The sequence below is a fragment of the Primulina eburnea genome, chromosome 3, assembly GCF_022965805.1.
Source record: "Primulina eburnea isolate SZY01 chromosome 3, ASM2296580v1, whole genome shotgun sequence".
Taxonomy (NCBI): Eukaryota; Viridiplantae; Streptophyta; class Magnoliopsida; order Lamiales; family Gesneriaceae; genus Primulina; species Primulina eburnea.
In genome coordinates, this window is record NC_133103.1 from 4278520 (window position 1) to 4298405 (window position 19886).

Here is a 19886-nt window from a genome sequence, read left to right on the forward strand (position 1 = left end):
CAAGAAGGGTAATTCCTTTGTTTGGTTCTGTGGATTATTACCCATTCAACCAACAGCAAGCCGGACCAAGGAAAGTTTTTTAAAATGTTGGTATTTTTTTGGTATGACAATGACGTGTGCGGTGTCACATCAGTACTTGATAATAAAAATAATTAATTTTCCAAATAATTGAAATTGCAAATAAAACAATATGTTTGATTAAAATTTCAGTTTTCTACTTTATAATGTTACCAACCCTTCAAGTAGACGACGTTGCGTTCACTTCCATTTCTACTAAATGGCGTTGATTTAAGATTTACGCGCTTGAACCTTACTTCAGTTATAAAATTGTCGACAAATTTTGCATTTATTTATAACTTTGATTGGATAATAATGTTTACTACATATTAGTGTTATATTCTTCTAAGTGGACCTTTTTGTCTGGTAACTAGTTTTCCACTTTTTGTAGCAAATTTCCTAACGATGTGTTCCGGCTCAACTATTTGAAATGAAAAATTTTCATACGATGATTAGACTTCAATTTTAAACTTATTTGGATGTAGAGATTTCTTATTCACACTTGCATGAATAATTATGATAGATGGATTATTATGCATAACACCAGTCTCACATATTCGAGACAAAATCTTGAATTCGAGACTTAAATATAAAAAACTATTCCTCTGGAAAAAAGAAAAAAAAAACAAAGTTTCAAATTTATTTCATAAACCAGGACCAGATCAATCCACTCAAAACACATGATGTTCAACAAATAAAGGAGAAAAATAAACAAAACAAAAGCGGGCACCCACTCCCGAAAGGTGGATACTTGAATAAAATAGCTGTATTACTTTGACTTGTAGAAATGTTCAGAATTATTCAAGTTAGGTGTATATCAAATTAGCAGGCCTGCCCTTACTCTCTCTCTATATATACACACGCACACTAACTATATATGCAGGGAACTGAACAAAGCAGCTAAGAATTCTCCTGTCAGCCTCAGAGATTTCGCCGGAACCCGCTTCTGTCTCCACGGGGGTACGCGTCATTAAAACATTTTCATTTTTTCTTCCATCGGAAATATTAATCATTTCTCGTCGTGGGCATGCGCACGATATGAGTTCATTTTTCGTTAATTTTAAAAAAATTGAATTCAATAACAATAAATTTATACTGCTTGGGATACAAAATACCATATATGTGTCCTTTAATTGAATTCCGTTGGCTATATTTTTAATTTGGCTCCTTTATTTAGTTCCAGAAAAAAAATAATTATATTCGTGAATGTTATTTGGCAGTAAACTAACCTTCCAAGGAATCAACATGAACGGCAGCTCAGTCCACGGGAGGTAAAAAAAACAAATACCCAATTAAATATTATATTTCTTTATATTAAATTTCTTAATAGCTGAAATTATATGCTAATTTTTTTTATATTTTGACCAATATTTTCATTTTGAAAGATCTTGATATAATTTGACTTTCGTAAACAGGTAAATAAGTTTCGAAAAACTTAAGAACTATATACATGGTTGATTTGTAAATGTGAAAAAATGAAATCATAACTGAATAATGAAATTTAATATGTTTCGTTTGCATATGATTTTAGGAAACTAATATAATTGTATATTTGGGAAAAAAAGGTTTCTATTTATTTATTTATGAAAACAAGAAAATACAATAGAAAAGAAAATGTTATTTTACCAAAGGTAGTTCTTAAATGGTACAATAATAATAAGAATAGATATTTATTCAAGTGGAAAAGGTATAGTATATTATAATTTTTTTAAGAAAATATTTATGTGTGACGTAATTTTGTGATTCAATGATAGCACTAAAGTAAATAGTATTATTAATTTCTTGAAATTAAACAATTTTTTTAACTTAAAAAAAATACATCTAGGTTGGAAGGCAAGGTTGCCATTGTGACCGGCGGGGCAAGCGGCATTGGAGCAAGTACCGTTCGCCTTTTCTTCGAAAACGGCGCGAATGTCGTGATCGCGGACGTCCAGGACACCCTCGGCCAAAACCTAGCCAACAACCTGGACAGCACCAACACGCACGTCTGCTACATCCACTGCGATGTTTCAAACGAAGACGACATCGTAAATCTAGTCGACACCACCGTTTCCAAATTCGGCCACCTCGACATAATGTACAACAACGCCGGAATCATGAACGGTGCCTTCGAGAGCATCCTCAACACGAAGAAGACCGACCTGGAGCGGATGCTGGGAGTCAACCTGGTAGGCGCACTTCTGGGAGCCAAGCACGCCGCAAGGGTGATGATCCCGAATAAAAAAGGATGCATACTCTTCACCGCGAGCTGCACGACTAAGATCGCCGGAATCTCCACGCATTCCTACGCGGTTTCGAAACATGGGATCGTCGGTTTGACCAACAACTTGGCAGCGGAGTTGGGGTCTCACGGGATTAGGGTGAATTGCATCTCACCATTCGGGGTGTTGACTGGAAGTGATCAAAGCGAGGAAAAAGTCAGACAATTTGAAGGGTTCATGGGAGCAGTTGGGAACCTAAAAGGGGGAGTCTTGACGGCTGAGGATCTTGCAAAGGCTGCCCTTTACTTGGCTAGTGATGAGGCATCCTATGTGAGTGGGTTGAATCTCGTCGTGGATGGTGGCTATAGTGTGGTGAACCCAACTTTGATGAGGGCTAGCATGAGGTGATCCAATTCTTCTGTCTTCTACCAGTAATATAATGGGATATGATGAAAGTTTGACTATATACATGATGCAATGCTATTTTCTTCAGTGTACTCTATTCCATCTAAACACAAATAAATAAATAAATAAATTTGGTCTTTTTGAAACATGCGAAGGGAGACTAGTATATATAAATTGTTGCATATAAATGATGGAAAAATTAAATTATTTTATTTCAACAAAATATTTAAAAACTTATTATTGAAGAATTATATTTGGTTTACATTTCAAAACAACGGCCTACAGGTTCGAAGTTTGTGGTCTTTTTGAAAGCGACAGGTTTAATTCTAAAGGTGCATGATTTCAAAGGCCACTAACTTGGGAGAAATTTCTAATGCACTTCTAGAATTAAACAATGTGTAGCTTTGAAAAAGGCCACAGATTTGTATTGAAATGTGAACCGGAATATTCAGTCTAAAGATAAACCAACATCAGTTTTCAAAATATTATACCTTCTGAAAAATTGATTAAATTTATAGATTTTGAAAAGATGTTAAAAAATCAGAAACGAATAGTATTGAAAATAAATGTGAAAACTGGATATTTTTTCCGAAAATTAGAATGTTTGATAAATAAGTGATTATCATACTAGAATTACCGAATGGCCACCGTAGTTGAGAAGGAGAAAAGTAGCCGGCGACGAAGTGGATTCACACGAGGCCATTCGATTCACCACCATCGACGACTCGTGCAGCAAATGGTAAATGCGTTGACGTAGAGACCAAAACCAGAACGAACTGTTTTTGTAATTTTTTGGAAATATTGAGGACTAAAAGTATTATGATAAAATGTTCAAAGACAAAAAATGTTTTAATGAAAAGGTGTTTATCTCCTTTACGCATGTTAAAATTTTTTAACTCTAAAATTTTATTTTAAAAAATATATAATTAATTATATACTTTTTTAAAACAAAAAACCTTAAAGATATCGAAATAAAATTTGTCTTGTATCGTTCTCTTTTTTGCAACTTAATATATGACACTTGACCTAATAAAAAAGATTTACCCAAAAATTTGTGATTTTGAGACATATTTTCTATAACTTGAAAATTTATGCAATTATTCTTAGAAACTCTATGTTTATATGTTATTTGATCTAATAATCAATTTAATATAATTAAAATTGTACTAACAACTAAAAACATTTTTTCATGCTTGATCTTGTTATATACTCTCTTAAGCTTGTGAAGCTTGAAACTTGGTCGTGACGCTTCACAACTTGGTCGTGACGCTTCACGCTTCTTAAAACTTTTGATATAAGTAACATGTATTGGAGATTATTGAGATTTGATTGTATGTGTTCACTATAAAAAAAATTTGTAGGACCGAAGCGTTTTGCCGTTTTACCAAAAGCTATAGCTGGTGGTAATTGTGCAACTCAAATAATATTTTAAACCGCACAGCATCTCAAGCATCACGGTTCTATCGCTCTACCAAGCAGAGACAAATATTGCACCCAACAAAATTGTAAATTCTAATACTTCATATGTTTCATTGAAAAAAATTAAAATTAATGCATAAAATATTCCAATTGTTCCATATGTAATTTTCAGATTTCTATATATTTTACACGTTTTATGATATTTATAATAGGGTTTGTGTCCTCTTATCTCTCTTCCATGTTATAATTTTTGAAATTAAATGACAACTAAACTAAATATAGAACATGTGAACGCAAAAAACTCTTTAGAATCTAAAACTTGTAGTGCCTTAATTGAAATATAATATAATATGTATATTGTTTTCCTTTATATTAAATATATTTAATATATATATAGAACATGTGAATGCAAAAAACTCATTATAATCTAAAACTCGTACTGCCTTAATTGAAATATAATATAATTTATGTGTATTGTTTTCCCTTATATTAAATATAATATATATATATTTAATGTGTCAGTCATTTGTTTATGTTTGACTCAAATTTTATAAATCATGGTAATAAATTATTCATATATTATATATTTAGTATAATTGCCCAGTCAAACGGTCAGATATTGACTATACCATAACGTCCAATTAGGATAATGCTGGTTTTTTCGTGGTAAAATGAAAAAGGTTTATTTTTGGAAATAAAATAATGATGGTCTACAGTCTACACGATGACCAATTGGTGTAATAAATATTATATTTGTAACATTAATGTAAACAAACTATTCTTCATATCTAATGACGGCACGCAGTTGCTGAATGGCTGACCACACCAAACTTGGTAAGCGGAAGCCCTGGTATTCATATTACACTAAAACCAATTTTACTTTCATCGAACGATATCATAATTTCAGTAAATAAAAATAAATTTATCATTATAATCTTTATTTGATAGTGTTTATGCTTTTATAATGTGCTGAAATTTAGACAATAACCGACGTGATGTTAATTTTCAATAAAATGATGAGATACGTAGAGAATTGTGTTAGATATTGTTTTATGTTTGAAATTCGAATTAAGTCGAAAAATACATGTACAATACAATATCATTATATGAAATTTTTATTTAATGACTGGAAAAAAAAAGAAGAAGACAAAAGAGCATACATGTTAGGCTAATTTGGTAATTGTACCACCCATATCTCGACACTATATAACGACCAAATGTTAACCAAAGTTTCCTGTCTTCTATTCAAAGAAATCAGCCACCGTAATAAACTGATCATGATCACATCACCACCGCCAACCGCTGCTGACGCCACGGTGGAGATTGTAGAAACCACTGGATTTTCCGCCTTGCCTCCACACGTCATAGAATCACACGTTCTCACACGCTTGGACGGCCCAGCGCTCGCCTCTGCCTCCAGCTGTTCCGCCACACTCCGCCACCTTTCCGCCCAAAACCACCTCTGGACTGAATTATGCCACTCCAAATGGCCTTCCACCACCTCTCCCCGCGTAACCCACGTCATCTCCACTTTCCCCGGCGGTGGCTCTCGTGCCTTTTTCTCGCGCGCTTTTACAAACGCTACGCAGAGTTTGATCAGCACCTCCACAGTTCCACCTTCGGAGCTGATCTCATCCGTGGATATCCACTACGAGAACAAACTAATCCTCTCCAAACACCAGGAAACAGAATCATTAAGCGACTGGTTCCGGTGCTCACCGTTCAGAATCGATCTCCTAGAGCCCAAAGAATTTGTCCCCGCTCCCATCAAACACCCAGAATCAGGAGACGAAACATGCGCAGATATCATCAACGGCATGACTCTAAGTTGGATACTGATCGACCCAATCTCACGGCGAGCAGTGAACCTCTCCTCCCACAAACCCGTCAAAATTCAACGCCACTGGCTCACCGGGGAAGTGAAGATCAAGTTTGCGTCAATCCTGGCCGCTGAAAACGGTTACGTACTGTGCAGCTCTGCTGTCACTCTCGGCGGCTCCGACTGCGGAAAGATGCAGGTGATTGAAGTCAGCTTGGAAATGGAGGACACGGATGGGGTCCACTTGAACGGGAAGGACAGTCTGGTCATTCTTCACCGTGCTTTGGAGTGCAAAAAGGGCAGTGAAGCGAAGTTGAGGTACGAGGATTATCTGGAGATGCGGAGGGAGATAAAAGAGAGAAAGGTGAAGACTGAGGAAGCTTTGGATATGTTTTGCTTAGGTTTTGGGGTTTCCATTTTGGTTACCTTTTTACTGTTTTTTTTCTGCAGATTGACAGCGTAGAGAAACAGGAAAGGAATAGGATACTAAAATATATATAGTGAAGAAAAAGAATATTGTACAAAATCATATGAATGTGTAAAAAAAAAAAAAAACCATATTAAAATTTATTGATTTATTTTCAATTTCAATCTCTATTAGTTTGATTTACGGGGAGAGGATAAAATTCTCGATTATATTTCTTTTCGAGATGTCACATTCTTATGGATAGGTGCCCAATAAATAATTTAATTTTGGCTTATTTGTATTGTCACGTCTCTAGTAAAATATATAATTATAATATGTCAAAAAATATATATAATGTCATATATAAGAGAAGCGAATCCAAATTATACGTTTAATTATACACCTTGTGCTGAGATTCGAAATTTTTAATAAATTATAAGATTTTAAATACGGCAATTGCGTTTGCTTACGAAACCCAAACGGATGGTGTATGATCATTTAACTATTCAAGTTATAGTTTCGAAAATTAAATATACCATTAAATCTTTTTATATGGAAACATTTCATCTTCGAAGTTTAATCTTGCCATATCAGATTTTAAACAAAAAAAAAAGTTTCATCAAAATAGCTACTCTTTAAAGAGATTCTAAAACAAAACAAAAATGGTTGAGTATGAAAATGTAACACCGTTATTTATATTATTTTATTAAGTTTGAGACACTTAGAGTAACTAATTTTAGTGTCATGATCTGTTTTAATAATTATATATATTAATAAAATTTACTTTATATGTAATTCAGCGGATAGAATAGTTGTTTATTGAGATTTAGGTTATTGGTTCAACATTTATTGAGATCATTTTTTTATTATTTTATTTTTCAATTTATTTTTTAATTTATATATCAAAATTACAGTATAATCCCTCGCTATTTCTTATAATTATATTTTGATCCTCATTTAAATATAAATCAAATGAATTATAAAAAATATTATACAAACACGGAACGTGTGCGTCGGTGCACTAGTTATAATAAAGAATTATAAGATTTAAAGATTATAGGGAAAATTGTAATTATTCATGAATAATTACGGATGATTTGAACGCCAAATAATGCACAGAACAATACTTTCACCAAAAAAATATAATTGCGCACCTTATTTCTCCAAACCCTTGAACTTGCCAAACATTCACAGGGCTAATGCACTCACTACTCATATACCTTAAATTAGATCAATTGCCCACACCATTTTGTAAACGAGCCACATGTATTTCAATAATCTTATGTCATTTACACCGGAAGTATTTCTCCACCCGACTCATCTTTCTGGCAAAGTACGCAATTGCAGCTCATTCATTATATAACTCGAGGGACAATCAATTATCCAAAGCTGGTTCCGGGGGTCCTCTAGCTATAGGCATGCCGCCACCATAGCCTGATCTGGGCTTAGCATAGTCCACAAATATAACGCGCCCATTTAGTGCCTACAGTAAGCATTGCTTTGGTTAAGATTAAGAAGGCTATAATGAAAACAGAAAGATAAAAAAGCACAGGGAAACCTTTCCATCCATTTCTGTGATGGCTTTCTCTGCCTCGTGTTCAGATGCGTAGGAAACGAAGCCAAAACCCTTTGATCGGTCTGATACTCGATCCATCACGATTGTAGCTGCCGAAACAAATAATTTAGACATGAGAGAGAGTGGCATTTGGCTTGATTGCGGATGAGTTCTAAGTAGGTAGTGATAGTTTTTAATGTACCTTCTATAACTTGACCATACTGAGAAAAGGCCTCTGATAGTCCATCTTCTGTGGTATGATATGAAAGTCCTGTGATAAATTCCTATTCATTAAGACATCATATATCTCCTTTAAAATGGGACTCATTGTTTTTATATTTCCTGTGAAATTTCGGTTGAAATCTCAAGTTCTCTAACCTACAAAGATGAAATTCAAGTATTTGATGTAAATTTAAATGGAATATACGACAAACATAATTCAACAGCGAATAAACCTAACGAATAAAAGAACAATCATTCGCACATTGCTAAGTCGATACAATTTTATGCCTACTTGTCTCGAGCTCCATGATGGCAACCCAAAATCATTATCATTCAGAAATGAATGTTTGATGTAAAAAAGACGGGTTGTCATTGTATTAAAGATCAACTTTCAGACAGTTCTCAATGGACTTTCCAACTCATGTTAAACATACTTGGGTTGAGTCATGCTTTACGCGATTGTCAGCTCAACCAAAAATGATAAGTTTGTAGGCTATCTTTTGGTAAAGATGACACATACCCTGAGCACACATAAGAACTCAAAACCATGCTTCTACAAATCATCTACAAGATGGTATTTCATATAGTGACCATATTTGAAGCATAAACACTGAATTTCTATCCGCCAAACTAGAATGTCCCCCACATTAGGAGATTCAGGGGTAGTCTCGTCCAGTGTTGAACCAAGGGTTCCAACTATGAGGGGCTTACATAATGGGCATTTGGGGGCTGAAAAGATAGTTTTTTGAAAAATTACGCCAAGAGGTTTTAAATATTTTTGGGGCAGGCTTGTATCAGGAACCGTTTACTCCTCTGGTATATTAAAGTTTCCTAGGCTTATATTTTGAACAGGTTGAAGGGAAACTCGTGGCATTGCATTGACTTGTTTGGATTGTGTTATTTGAAATCCTGGATTTTAAATCCATAATTTCTATTTGATTTGACTTGTTTGGATAAATTAAGTTGGGCGAGTTTCACACTCCCACTCTAATCTAAGTTGGACAATTTTATTAACAATTAAGATGATTTTGAATTCACCCGAAATAGATGCAATTTGATATCCATAATCAAATCATTTCATTCACTTATATCCATCCATCCATCCATCCAAATTCAACCTCTGAAAACATAAAACAATAGCCAAAACAGATGGCAATCTAGCAAAGAAAAAATATACAAAATCAAAGACGAAACAAATCAATAACCAGGCATTGGATCAAAAATCCAAATTAGCCTAAGAACTACGAATTTGAGAGCCAAAAAAATCGAAGTTCCAATAAAAAATGATAAAATCTTCTTAAACCCCCGATTGAATAAAGTCTCCAAAACGGAGGCAGATTCCCAAAATTAATATCCAATTCCATTCAGCTAAATAAATGCGAACTCTTTGAGACACCTACCTCCAACGAAAAGCTTGGAAGCTATGCCTCGGCAAGAAAGTAGAATCGCCGGAGATGATGACAAAAGGCTGGAAGTGGGATCAGAAATGCGACCAAACATGAAATTCTTCGATAGATTTCTCATAGCCGCCATGCTTGCTTTCTTCCTCTATTTTTATTTTTTTTTTTTTGTGGCAGAACTAGAGAGAGTCAATTTATAATTACCAAAAACTGATGTAAACTGCAAACACACCCTTCAATTATTTACCAAAAATTGATGCCCTTCAATTATTTTAATTTTTTTTAATCAACCAATTATATATTTCACATTTTTATTTATTTTTTCCCTACTATTTCAATTTTAAAAATGTATAATTTTTATTTTGTAAATTAAGAAAAAGCTAATTAATTTTTTTTACTTTTTTACTAACATACGTATGTCATCTGTCTGCTTCTCTACTTATAACATTGTTAAAAAAAGTTATAGAACATAAAAAAACACAATGTCATTTTAAAATATACTTAAAAAATTATATTGATTTTCTTGAAATTCAAATATATATTTTCAATTTTAGTTACATTTGAAATATGATTTTTTTTTATGTTTTGAGTATTTACGTTTGTGATAATATAATGAAGAATAAACACACACATATGTACATAAAAAATTAATTGTCGCAAGAGTAGTTTTTTTTAGTAATTGGCTCAATAAAACAACGAATCTGGATTTATGCAATTCACCAAAATTTATGAGACTCCTTTTCTATGGGATAAATTGTGGGGACCCGGACGCTAATTCATATTCTTAATCGTTATTAATATCAAATGTAACAATTAAGTAATGTGTGACATAATTTTTTTTTAAAATACAAATGCGGAAACGTAATGTAATCAGTTTGATATACAAATCAACCTAAAAGTACAAGTCTTGTACAACATATCTTTATGTCAAACTAGGGTTCAACATCTATATATCAAGTGTCGAGTCCTATTATATTTCTGGGCCTCATGCTAACTGTAATATCTCATCCTCTTTTTGTTCTTGATCATGTCCTACCTGTTGTTATGCACTAATACAAACACAACAACAGCCGGATAAATCCGGTGAGAAATACATCCCAGTATAAACAACATATATATGCCATCATATAACAACATATAAGAAAGCATAACAATAATTAACAACATGTATTAATCTGAAACATGAAATGATATATAAGCTGTAAATCAACTCGTGACTCGTTATCTCCGACTCGACTCATTTCTAATCTAGGGATCCTGGTTCCTTAATATTGGCACATCTATCGAATCTCAGCGATAGAATAAATAAACTCCTAAGCAAACATCTAGTGTCTTGGCATATCCGCCAAAGATTTGGCATATCCGCTAATGACTAGGCATCTCTGCCCATGACTCAATACACGCTTTGCTATAACTCAATATACTAAGCATATCAATCTCATAAATTGCAAATATCAATACAATAATAAAGTATGTGGTTTTTGGGAAACTCAAGTCCAATCTGACTCGAGTCGATCTCCCGGTTAACATTGATTTATACTTTTCTTTCGTTGGGGTTCGATTTTGATCTGTCTTCGAATCCTTCAATATATCAATCTGGAAAGACATTCCCAATAAGCACAATATCAATATACAGTCTCAAATCAATACTGGATATAATCAGAACTCAATCAAATTCTGTTTTAACGGTATAACGGCACAAACTCAATATACCCAGCAATACAATATCAGTCAGATATCAATCCCAACATCTCATAATCGATAACAACACAAATCAGATATCAAATCAGCTCTGAATATCATAATAATTTCATATAGTATCTGTTCTTCGATCCGGTTTCGATTATACGATGTCTACTATGTCAAGAACATCATATATGAATCATATCCGATTCTTTCAATATCAGAATTTCAAATCATAACAAAACGTAATAAAACTTACGTCCAGTTGAAGCTCTCGTCGATAGAAACACAGTACTGAAGTCGGATTGAAATTCTGACGGACGAATCTTGCACAAACTTCAAATTCCTAAAATAAAAGGCCTAAGGATTTCTGGCAAATTTTCCTCGCCCTTTTCTCGTTTCTTCCTTCGTGCCAACTAAAAGAGATTGAGAAAGTTTGTATATATCATGCATGTCTAAAGCTAGGTGGCTTCGTGTATGTCATGCACGTCTCGCGCATATGTGCGACCTCTCACGACGCATATGCACGAGACTTTCGGGTCTCGGCGCATAACACTTCAAGTATTCGCGCATATGTGCGACCTCTCACAGCGCATATGCATGAGACTTTCGGGTCTCGGCGCATAACACTTCAAGTACTCGCGCATATGCGCGAGGTCCTCTGCCATGCTTGCGCACAAGCGCTACACTATCTGGAATTGGCATTGTCAAGTGCACCTCCTCGCGTATATGCGCGCCCTATGTGAGATTTGATGTGTGAGGACAGTACCCCTCGTGCATGTGCACGACATGATGCGCGCATATGCGCGAGGTAGGCAGAGGACCTCGCGCATATGCGCGAGCGGACAGTACCTCTCGTGCATGTGCGCGACATGATGCACGCATATGCGCGAGGTAGGCAGAGGACCTCGCGCATATGCGCGAGGTCCTCTGCCTACCTCGCGCATATGCGCGCATCATGTCGTGCACATGCACGAGGGGTACTGTCCTCACACATCAAATCTCACATGCAATCTCATTTCGTGTCTCAGAACGATCCTTAATAATCATATCAATTCATCAATCAATAATCGCAGATTAATAGATAAATAAATCCCGGGCATTGCATAAATAATCAAATATTTTTTAATCATAATTTTTAAAAAAATTATAGAATAATCTTGAAATAAACAAAAGTAATATATAACAAAAAAGAGTGAGTCTCATGTGAGACCGTCTCACGGATCATAATCCGTGAGACGGGTCAACCCTACCCATATTCACAATAAAAAGTAATACTCTTAGCATAAAAAGTAATACTTTTTCATGGATGACCCAAATAAGAGATCCGTCTCACGAATATGACCCGTGAGACCGTCTCACACAAGTTTTTGCCAACAAAAAAATATACGTATGTCGGAGTAAGGCAAGTATTTCCTACACATGATAATTGATTGATTCTATTATTTATTTTTAAATATAGAATCAAATCATAATCTCTTTTTGAACCCCGCATCAACAAAGTAGGGATCCGCCGCCGAAAGTGTTGGAATTGTGGATGGCCTCAAATACAGATGGGGGGCCGCCGGAGGTTACTCTCGAGACCTCCATGGGTGCCATCACCGTTGAGGTATTCTCATTTCTCCACTCCTCGTGTATGTGTTCATTAATTGTTTACTGTTTGTTGTGTTGCGAAACTACGGCAGATGTATTACCACCACGCGCCGCGAACATGCGATAATTTTTTGAAGCTCGCTCGCAAGGGCTATTACAACAATGTCAAGTTTCACAGAATCATCAAGGTTTCTCCTTTTTTCTTTGGGGTTTTTTTCCCCTCTTAAAGCTGCAATTATGTGCTCTAGTACTAGTAGTGTCGAGTTTACTGATCCTAAATTGGGGTTTCAGGATTTTATTGTGCAAGGAGGTGATCCTACTGGTACTGGAAGAGGTGGAGAATCAATATATGGGTATTTTTATTATTTAGTGGATCTTTACATCGGAATATTCTTATCTGCCCAGAACATCGTCCATTGCATGAATCAGCTTTTGGGCTTTTTGAGCCTTGAAATTGCAGAAATTAAGCTACTTCAGCTTCTTGTTAAAAGAGTAGAAACGTGTCTTTTAACTGTGATACAGAAACTTAAAACTTCTTGCACATATTTTCCAACATCACTCTTAAATCATGCTTCATAGAGTTTTTTTTTCGAGGCCTCTGCATTTATGTCCAAACTCACATTTATATCCAAACTCACGGCTTAAATTGTGTATTGCAAGGTGATGAGGTAATTATAGTGATATTTCAAGTTTGTAGCCTCTGAATTTCATTTTACTAAATCTTTTGTTGCAGTAAGCATTTTGAGGATGAAATAAGGAGGGAATTGAAGCATACAGGAGCTGGTATTATATCCATGGCGAATGCTGGTCCAAATACAAATGGGAGCCAGTTTTTTTTAACTTTGGCACCGGCACCTTCACTTGATGGTAATATAATCTTATTGTTTGCATTGACAATTATTTATATGTCTTTGTTGACCTCAAAACGTGGTATTCTACTGTCATGTTGGCAGCTTTCTCTACTTCCTTGAATTTTCACACCATCCATGTTATGGATTCAGTTTTTTATGTGTAATTTCACTTGTTACGAGATAAATCTAATGAGACGTTTGGCTATGGAAAAATGCTGAAAATTGTGCGTTATAATCTTGTTCGACGTTTCGCCTCTCCGTTTAAACTTTTGCATGTCTATGTTTCATTAGCTGCATGTTCGACGTTATGATTCTATAGCTTTCAAAGTGCCATTTTATAATAACATATTAATGACATAAATCTCTGAAATTTTTTTTACAGGGAAGCATACAATATTCGGAAGGGTGTGTAGAGGAATGGAAATTGTTAAGAGGCTCGGCAGTGTTCAAACTGATAACACTGATAGGTATGCCCGGATGCCTGTTTTCCGATAATCTTCTCTTGCATATTCTCTGTGATTAACAACATTGAGTGAGTGCATATCAATGATATATTAGGATGGGTATGGATACTAGGACACAATCTAAAAAAAATTAGGATATGACAAGGATAGAAATGCTTTATACAGGTGTATTTATATATTACTTATATGGTTGTGTATATATATTAATCACAATTTATGTCTATTATATTTTCGATGCATTGAAATGCTATATTTATGTCATAATTATTCAAGATGCGAGGCACACTAATGTCATTGAGTCTTATGCGCAAGGCGAGGCACACTTCTTATTAATAAAAGGCACACTAGGCATGAATTTTAAGAATGTATAGATGTAATGAATGCAACAAAAATATAGTTTATAAAATATTAAACAATAATGTAAATAAAAAATTCATTTGTAAATAAATGGTGTATAAATTGCTATAGAAAAAGAAAGAGAAAGGATTGCTGTCAATGGGATTGGAACATTGAATTGCTGAGAAAATATGACTGTTGACCATAAGAGTAAGATATTTGTGTTTCTTTTTTTATGAATAATTCCAGAAAGGATTTAGTCGTATCAATAATGGCTTGTCCCTGTGACTATTTTTGCAATCCTGCACAAAGTTGTGCTTATCCTAATGAGTGAGCTTTACCTCGGCAGCTCTTATGTTCATCAATGTCTCTGAACGCACTTTCGCAGCCTTTTTTTTTTATAACTACAATTTCTAGTTTGCTGTGCGGCATCCCTAAGTTTGTAATACTCTCGAAGTATCATGATTCTTTGTTAATGCAGACCTATACATGATGTGAAGATCCTTCGGGCAACCATCAAAGATTAGTTAAGCATTGCGTCGAATTCTTAAGCTGCTGAAGCCATGAGATGACAAGTTCATTTGTTCAATAAGAGATTGCAGAAAGGGAACAATGAAGCGCATTGACAAATGGTTTCCAGTGGGCATTCTGGGTTGAATATTTGGATGTTTAGTACTGCTTTCGTTGTTAGGATATGGGCATGGTTTCTCTGTACTCTTTAGTCGTTACCATGGAACATGGATGTCAGATTCTGTATTGTACCTACTATTTAATATTCCTTATTCGGCAACTCATACTGCATTAGGTTAAGCGCAACTTATGCTGCATATCTTGTTAAATTGACTCGTACGTATGTACTACTTACAAATTTCGTATGTTTTAATTTGTTTAGCCCAGATTTGAACCATAACTAGGAATGAAATCAAACGAGTCAAAAAGATTTGCAAAGTCGTGCATATCGAGCTAATGGAGGTGTATGCGTTACATTTTCTTGTGGCCCTCGAAACATATTGTTTGGACTCAAAGGACCCACAATGTGTGGGTGCGACTGCATTTTGTGTTTCCAATCTGATAATCGAAACATAAAAATTCAGTGGACAAGAAAATTATTTCTCTATTATCTTTATTTAGTTTCAATTTCATTTTTCTTTTGTTTTTAGAATTCTTTTTTTAGAAGTTTTCATGATATTATTATCTTATTTACTATTTGATAATGTCTTCACTCTTTAGAATAACTTTATTGATCATTTTGTGTGTCAGATTAATTTGGTCTTACCATTTTCCTAAATATTTAAGAATTAAATTGAAAAATATAAACAATGCTCGAAAACTTGTCAATTTGCTTCTCACTATTTATTTATCTTAACGACACCACATTATAATAACACAAAAACAACATTTTTAATTAAATTTAAATTTAAAATAATATTTATATACTCTTAAAAGTAAAAGGGGAATACTTTCCTGTACCCAAAAAAAAAAAAACGGGAATACGCATAGTAAACGACTTTTCTCACCAATACCATCACGAATTTTCATTTCTTTGTATTATTTTTCTCGAATCCGGCAGTAGTCGTTCGAATTATTCGAAAATCAAATCTCGGTTCTCAAGCTGCAGTATTGAAGCGAAATCATAAGACATATTTTTATGGAAATGGCGATGACCGTTGAAGGTAGGTTTTCCGTCCCCCTTTGCTCGTTTAATTGTTAATCACTTCATTACTCTTCCTTTTATTTGAAATTGGTAGTAGCTGGATCAGATTTTTGGTATTTAAAGGCAGTAATTGCTGATAAATTATGCAAATGTTTAGCCGGCAGTTGGCCTTGAAGTTATACGTTTTGGGGGAAAAGTGCTAGTAGATATCAATAAATTGTCGCAGAAATTGCTCTAATCCTTTGTCCTAGTATTGATTGCATTTTTTTGGGTTTTTAGTAATCGTGTATCGGTAGAGCTTCTTCGTCGTAAATATGATACACCAAGCTTTTTTTTTTTTTTTAACAATTTGGATAACTGCAGATGTAGTCTGAAATAGTCGGCTTATGAAGTTGGCCCAGTCATCCTTTGAGATTTTGCTTTTTATTTCTGGGACTATTAAAAAGAACGTATCTTTCACTTGCATAACTGGCTGGTTAATGAAGCTGTTTTGGGATTTTGGGCCATGTAGCTGATAGATGATATCCTAGGAAATATGATAAACTGCTGAAGTATTTGCGTGGTATTGCTATTTATTTTGAGGGATTGAATGATTTTCACATTCTTGTGACTGAGATGGGAGCCTGAAAGAGCAGCAGCTTTGTAGATTCCAAATACTTACGAGTATGGGTGACAAAAGTATCAACATTCATTTTATATGGACTTAAAATGCAGTGGTTTTACCTCATTGGGTTGCTGGAGCATCCTACTGATTGACGTTTACCATTACATTTTGTGTAAACTTGTCCCAATTCCATTTAAACTTAAGCATCTACCAATCTGCTTCATCCATATTGAGATTTCAGGAAGCTTACACTGAAAAAACCTTAGAATTCAAATTGAGCGAATTTTATTAATCATATTCGTTTATCTTTTTTCTCTTTGAATTGAGATTCAAGAGGAAATGTTGTCATTACAGCCTAGTTCGTCTTTTGATTTGAACTTTTGTTTTGTTCCCTTTGCCGCCCTTTGCCGGCCTGATGCTTCACTCTTTGTGGTTGATCAATTGTTTCCTGGTCGATGAACACAGTGTAAGTGAAGTATGAATAAGTGAATTTAATTTTTTTTCTGTATCATAAATCATCAATCATATTAGTTTATTGAACAGTCTCGCAGGACTTGCCTTCATGTTTTCATCAAGCATACTGCTCCAGATCTTGGTGAGCTTTGCCTTGATGATTATTTTTATGGCCCCAAAAGTTGTTTTTTTACTCCGATCGCTCCTAACAAACTATTTTTAGATTTAGGTGCACATATTTTAATATCATGAGGCTTATTGCAATGGCAGTTAGCTAACAGAATTTGTAAAGCAAACAAGCATGCAAAAATTAGCTAGCATGGGAGGTTGGCTGTCTCTCTGTGTACCCTTTCCATTTTGTCCTACGATACCTACTTGTGACCTTAGGAAGGAAAGGACTAGATTCTTTTGTTTGATAGTTCCGGGGGCTTGATATAACTTCATCTGCTTGAACATGCAAGGAGCAGTAAATTATGATTGCTAGCTTTCTCATAATCTCATTGTTCATCATTTGCATGATGATGGAATTTCGGACGTATGGCACTTTAGCCTCGTCTATGCTGTACTTGTTCATGATCATGTCTTCTTTGATTATCATTACCTATCAAAAACATTTCAAATAAAGCTTTATCATCATGTCCATGTCTTTTCTATCTTACCAAGTCAAGAGGAATATATCTTCTAATATTTTTCAGTATTGCCACGATTTTCTTTCATTACTGTCAGACAAACTGTCTCCTGCATGCAGACTTTAAGAAAACCTTTTGCTATCTTTAAGCTACGTCTTTGTGGGCACCTGTTTGTTGGTTGGAAACTGTATGTAAAATCCTTTTAAAGCCATTTTTCAGTGATCTACCTTTCGTCTTGTTTTTCTGTCATCGAAATGTTTACATGTTTTGAGTGCTTGCCACATGTGTGATTTACAAATACTCGTATACACACCCATGTTTGAACGGTGCACTTTTTAATTGTTCCAACTCTAATTCTTTCTGAAGGCTTGTGCAATATACAGCAATTGGTGGCCGCTGCTTTCAGGTCAGTACGTGGCTCCCGTGTATGTTTTTACTCGTGTTTCATGGGTGAAATGCACGACCCTTTGTGAAATGCATAAGTGGCACAATATCCCTGTAATTTTTTAAATACTGCTAAAATTACCCTTTTGTCTTAATGTGTCTGGGGCGAATAAAAAAAATTCGTTTTATGATTTTGACTCTTTTATCCAACCCTGAAATCTACTAAGAATTAGGTTCCTTGTAAAACTTCATAATTTCAATATGTGGGAGAAAAAAATTACGATTTCGTTTAGGTGTGTGTAATAAATATACTCATTCATACATATTGTTGGAGGAAAGGTCATTTTTAATATTATTTTTAGGTTTTTTTTGTAAAAAATTTTTTCTCGACACTTTTTTTTAACCAGTTTGCATTTCATTTCACGGGGAAAAATGTGTATGAACCCTGTGTTTAACCTATAAAACTTCAGTAAAATTATTTATTTTCTGAACTTACTGGGTGAAGCTTCTTTTGCAGCGCTTATGTATGTTCTTGTACCCATGCCTTGTTTGTTTTTTGGTGGTGGATCCACTCAGTTTCTAATTAGTCGCGATGGTGGTGGGTAAGTATTTCAGCTCACACATGTTAAGGTTATCTTAGTTTTTTTCCTTGCCAAGAAAATTGATTCATAATATGTAATGCATTTTTGCATCTTGGGTATAATTTTGAAAAAGTTGGGAACTTATTTTCGGCTCATGGATCATTTTATGACATATTAAGAGTTCTGAACTCTTTTACCGTATACATACCATCGTTTGATGAAACTTCTTTCATGTATAAATGCCCTTTATCTACAGATGGATCGACGGCGCTAAGTTCTTAACCGGGGCATCGGCAGTGGGGAGCATGGCCATTCCCATTATTCTCCGGCATGCTGGCTTGATTGGAACAGGAGCTATGATAATAGAATTCACTTCATTTATCATATTTGTGTGCACAGTACTTTGTTTTCATCGTGCCAGCCTTGATGATGAGTGGTAATATTTTTGTATATACCGAAACCGAATAGACAAAGGGCGACATTGTAAATCGGTCTAAAATTTGGACTGCATCAGAGAATTTTCCATGTGATTGCTAAAGTAAATTCTCTTCGTTCGAAGTTCTATACCCTTGACCGTGGGTGACCGATAATTACGATGGAGCAAGAGGTTTCTCAAGATTTGCATCCGGTGCTTAGTTATAAGTACCGTCTTTCATTAATTACCCGTGTAAAACTTATTTTCTCGTTATTTTAAATATATGATGGTGTGTTATTTTAATAATAGATACAATCTAAAATAGATTTCAGCCTGATTAATTCGTTGTATAGTGGTGACTGGAATTGTCCTGGTTTGTTTCCGAGTTAAAGTTGAGGATTTCGTATTATACTCGTTCTCCTGTCGGGTTTCCCATGTAATTATCCACTGAATCATTTCTAAAACAAAAATATGAAAATGAAAGATACGTCCATGACAAATGTCAACTAATTTAGAATTGAGTGAATTTCATGTGAGACCGTTTCACGGGTCATAATCTGTGAGACAGGTCAACTCTACTAATATTCACAATAAAAAGTAATATACTTAGCATAAAAAGTAATACTTTTTAATGGGTGACCTAAATAAGAGATCCGTCTCACAAATACGATCCGTGAGACCGTCTGACACAAGTTTTTGTCTTTGGAATTTATATGATGGCAAAAACTTGTGTGAGACGGTCTCACGGGTCGTAT

At 34.7% G+C, this 19886-nt stretch overlaps 5 protein-coding genes and 1 long non-coding RNA gene across 7 annotated transcripts; 4 read left to right on the plus strand and 2 right to left on the minus strand.

Annotated features, from left to right (window-relative positions):
* Positions 1-864: 864 nt before the first annotated feature.
* Positions 865-2811, plus strand: LOC140825523 ((+)-borneol dehydrogenase 1-like). The gene is made up of 3 exons (XM_073187362.1): positions 865-1017; positions 1278-1328; positions 1883-2811. Exons 2-3 carry the CDS (start codon positions 1303-1305, stop codon positions 2664-2666), a joined length of 810 nt encoding a protein of 269 aa, XP_073043463.1. The 5' UTR covers positions 865-1017; positions 1278-1302; the 3' UTR covers positions 2667-2811.
* Positions 2812-5220: 2409 nt separating this feature from the next.
* LOC140828044 (probable F-box protein At2g36090) lies at positions 5221-6486 on the plus strand. Its single transcript, XM_073191014.1, has one exon. It carries the CDS (start codon positions 5300-5302, stop codon positions 6362-6364), a length of 1065 nt encoding a protein of 354 aa, XP_073047115.1. The 5' UTR covers positions 5221-5299; the 3' UTR covers positions 6365-6486.
* An 884-nt stretch (positions 6487-7370) lies between these two features.
* LOC140825524 (small RNA-binding protein 11, chloroplastic-like) lies at positions 7371-9656 on the minus strand. Its single transcript, XM_073187363.1, has 4 exons — positions 9485-9656; positions 8065-8133; positions 7866-7972; positions 7371-7790 (listed from the first exon to the last, which is right to left on the minus strand). The coding sequence occupies exons 1-4, from the start codon at positions 9615-9617 to the stop codon at positions 7683-7685; spliced, it is 417 nt and encodes a 138-aa protein (XP_073043464.1). The 5' UTR covers positions 9618-9656; the 3' UTR covers positions 7371-7682.
* Positions 9657-12616: 2960 nt separating this feature from the next.
* LOC140825525 (peptidyl-prolyl cis-trans isomerase CYP18-2) lies at positions 12617-15302 on the plus strand. Its single transcript, XM_073187364.1, has 6 exons — positions 12617-12776; positions 12853-12948; positions 13052-13113; positions 13494-13627; positions 13994-14078; positions 14893-15302. The coding sequence occupies exons 1-6, from the start codon at positions 12705-12707 to the stop codon at positions 14936-14938; spliced, it is 495 nt and encodes a 164-aa protein (XP_073043465.1). The 5' UTR covers positions 12617-12704; the 3' UTR covers positions 14939-15302.
* Positions 15303-15885: 583 nt separating this feature from the next.
* Positions 15886-19555, plus strand: LOC140825526 (vacuolar protein sorting-associated protein 55 homolog). Of its 2 annotated transcripts, none has more exons than XM_073187366.1 (5): positions 15886-16084; positions 17213-17264; positions 18118-18157; positions 18653-18737; positions 18973-19555. In XM_073187366.1, the coding sequence occupies exons 2-5, from the start codon at positions 17232-17234 to the stop codon at positions 19154-19156; spliced, it is 342 nt and encodes a 113-aa protein (XP_073043467.1). In that variant the 5' UTR covers positions 15886-16084; positions 17213-17231; the 3' UTR covers positions 19157-19555. The 2 variants fall into 2 exon arrangements, with proteins under 2 accessions (XP_073043467.1, XP_073043466.1); XM_073187365.1 differs by lacking the exon at positions 15886-16084 and adding an exon at positions 16977-17135.
* On the minus strand, positions 16307-17054 carry LOC140825528 (uncharacterized). The gene is made up of 2 exons (XR_012116677.1): positions 16931-17054; positions 16307-16867 (listed from the first exon to the last, which is right to left on the minus strand). It is a non-coding gene; the product is annotated as an uncharacterized lncRNA (long non-coding RNA).
* Positions 19556-19886: the final 331 nt, after the last annotated feature.

Bases quoted from the DNA above. Each gene is read 5' to 3' on its own strand.
- LOC140825523 (XM_073187362.1), top strand. From the start codon at position 1,303: ATGAACGGCAGCTCAGTCCACGGGAG. The intron at 1,329-1,882 runs GTAAAAAAAACA...AAATACATCTAG, and splicing joins GGCAGCTCAGTCCACGGGAG to GTTGGAAGGCAAGGTTGCCA.
- LOC140828044 (XM_073191014.1), top strand. From the start codon at position 5,300: ATGTTAACCAAAGTTTCCTGTCTTCTATTCAAAGAAATCAGCCACCGT.
- LOC140825525 (XM_073187364.1), top strand. From the start codon at position 12,705: ATGGCCTCAAATACAGATGGGGGGCCGCCGGAGGTTACTCTCGAGACC. The intron at 12,949-13,051 runs GTTTCTCCTTTT...TTGGGGTTTCAG, and splicing joins AGTTTCACAGAATCATCAAG to GATTTTATTGTGCAAGGAGG. The intron at 14,079-14,892 runs GTATGCCCGGAT...TTGTTAATGCAG, and splicing joins CAAACTGATAACACTGATAG to ACCTATACATGATGTGAAGA.
- LOC140825524 (XM_073187363.1), bottom strand. From the start codon at position 9,617: ATGGCGGCTATGAGAAATCTATCGAAGAATTTCATGTTTGGTCGCATT. The intron at 8,134-9,484 runs GTAGGTGTCTCA...AATTTATCACAG, and splicing joins TTCCAAGCTTTTCGTTGGAG to GACTTTCATATCATACCACA. The intron at 7,791-7,865 runs GTTTCCCTGTGC...TGCTTACTGTAG, and splicing joins TCACAGAAATGGATGGAAAG to GCACTAAATGGGCGCGTTAT.
- LOC140825526 (XM_073187365.1), top strand. The intron at 17,265-18,117 runs GTGAGCTTTGCC...TTCTTTCTGAAG, and splicing joins GCATACTGCTCCAGATCTTG to GCTTGTGCAATATACAGCAA. The intron at 18,738-18,972 runs GTAAGTATTTCA...CTTTATCTACAG, and splicing joins ATTAGTCGCGATGGTGGTGG to ATGGATCGACGGCGCTAAGT.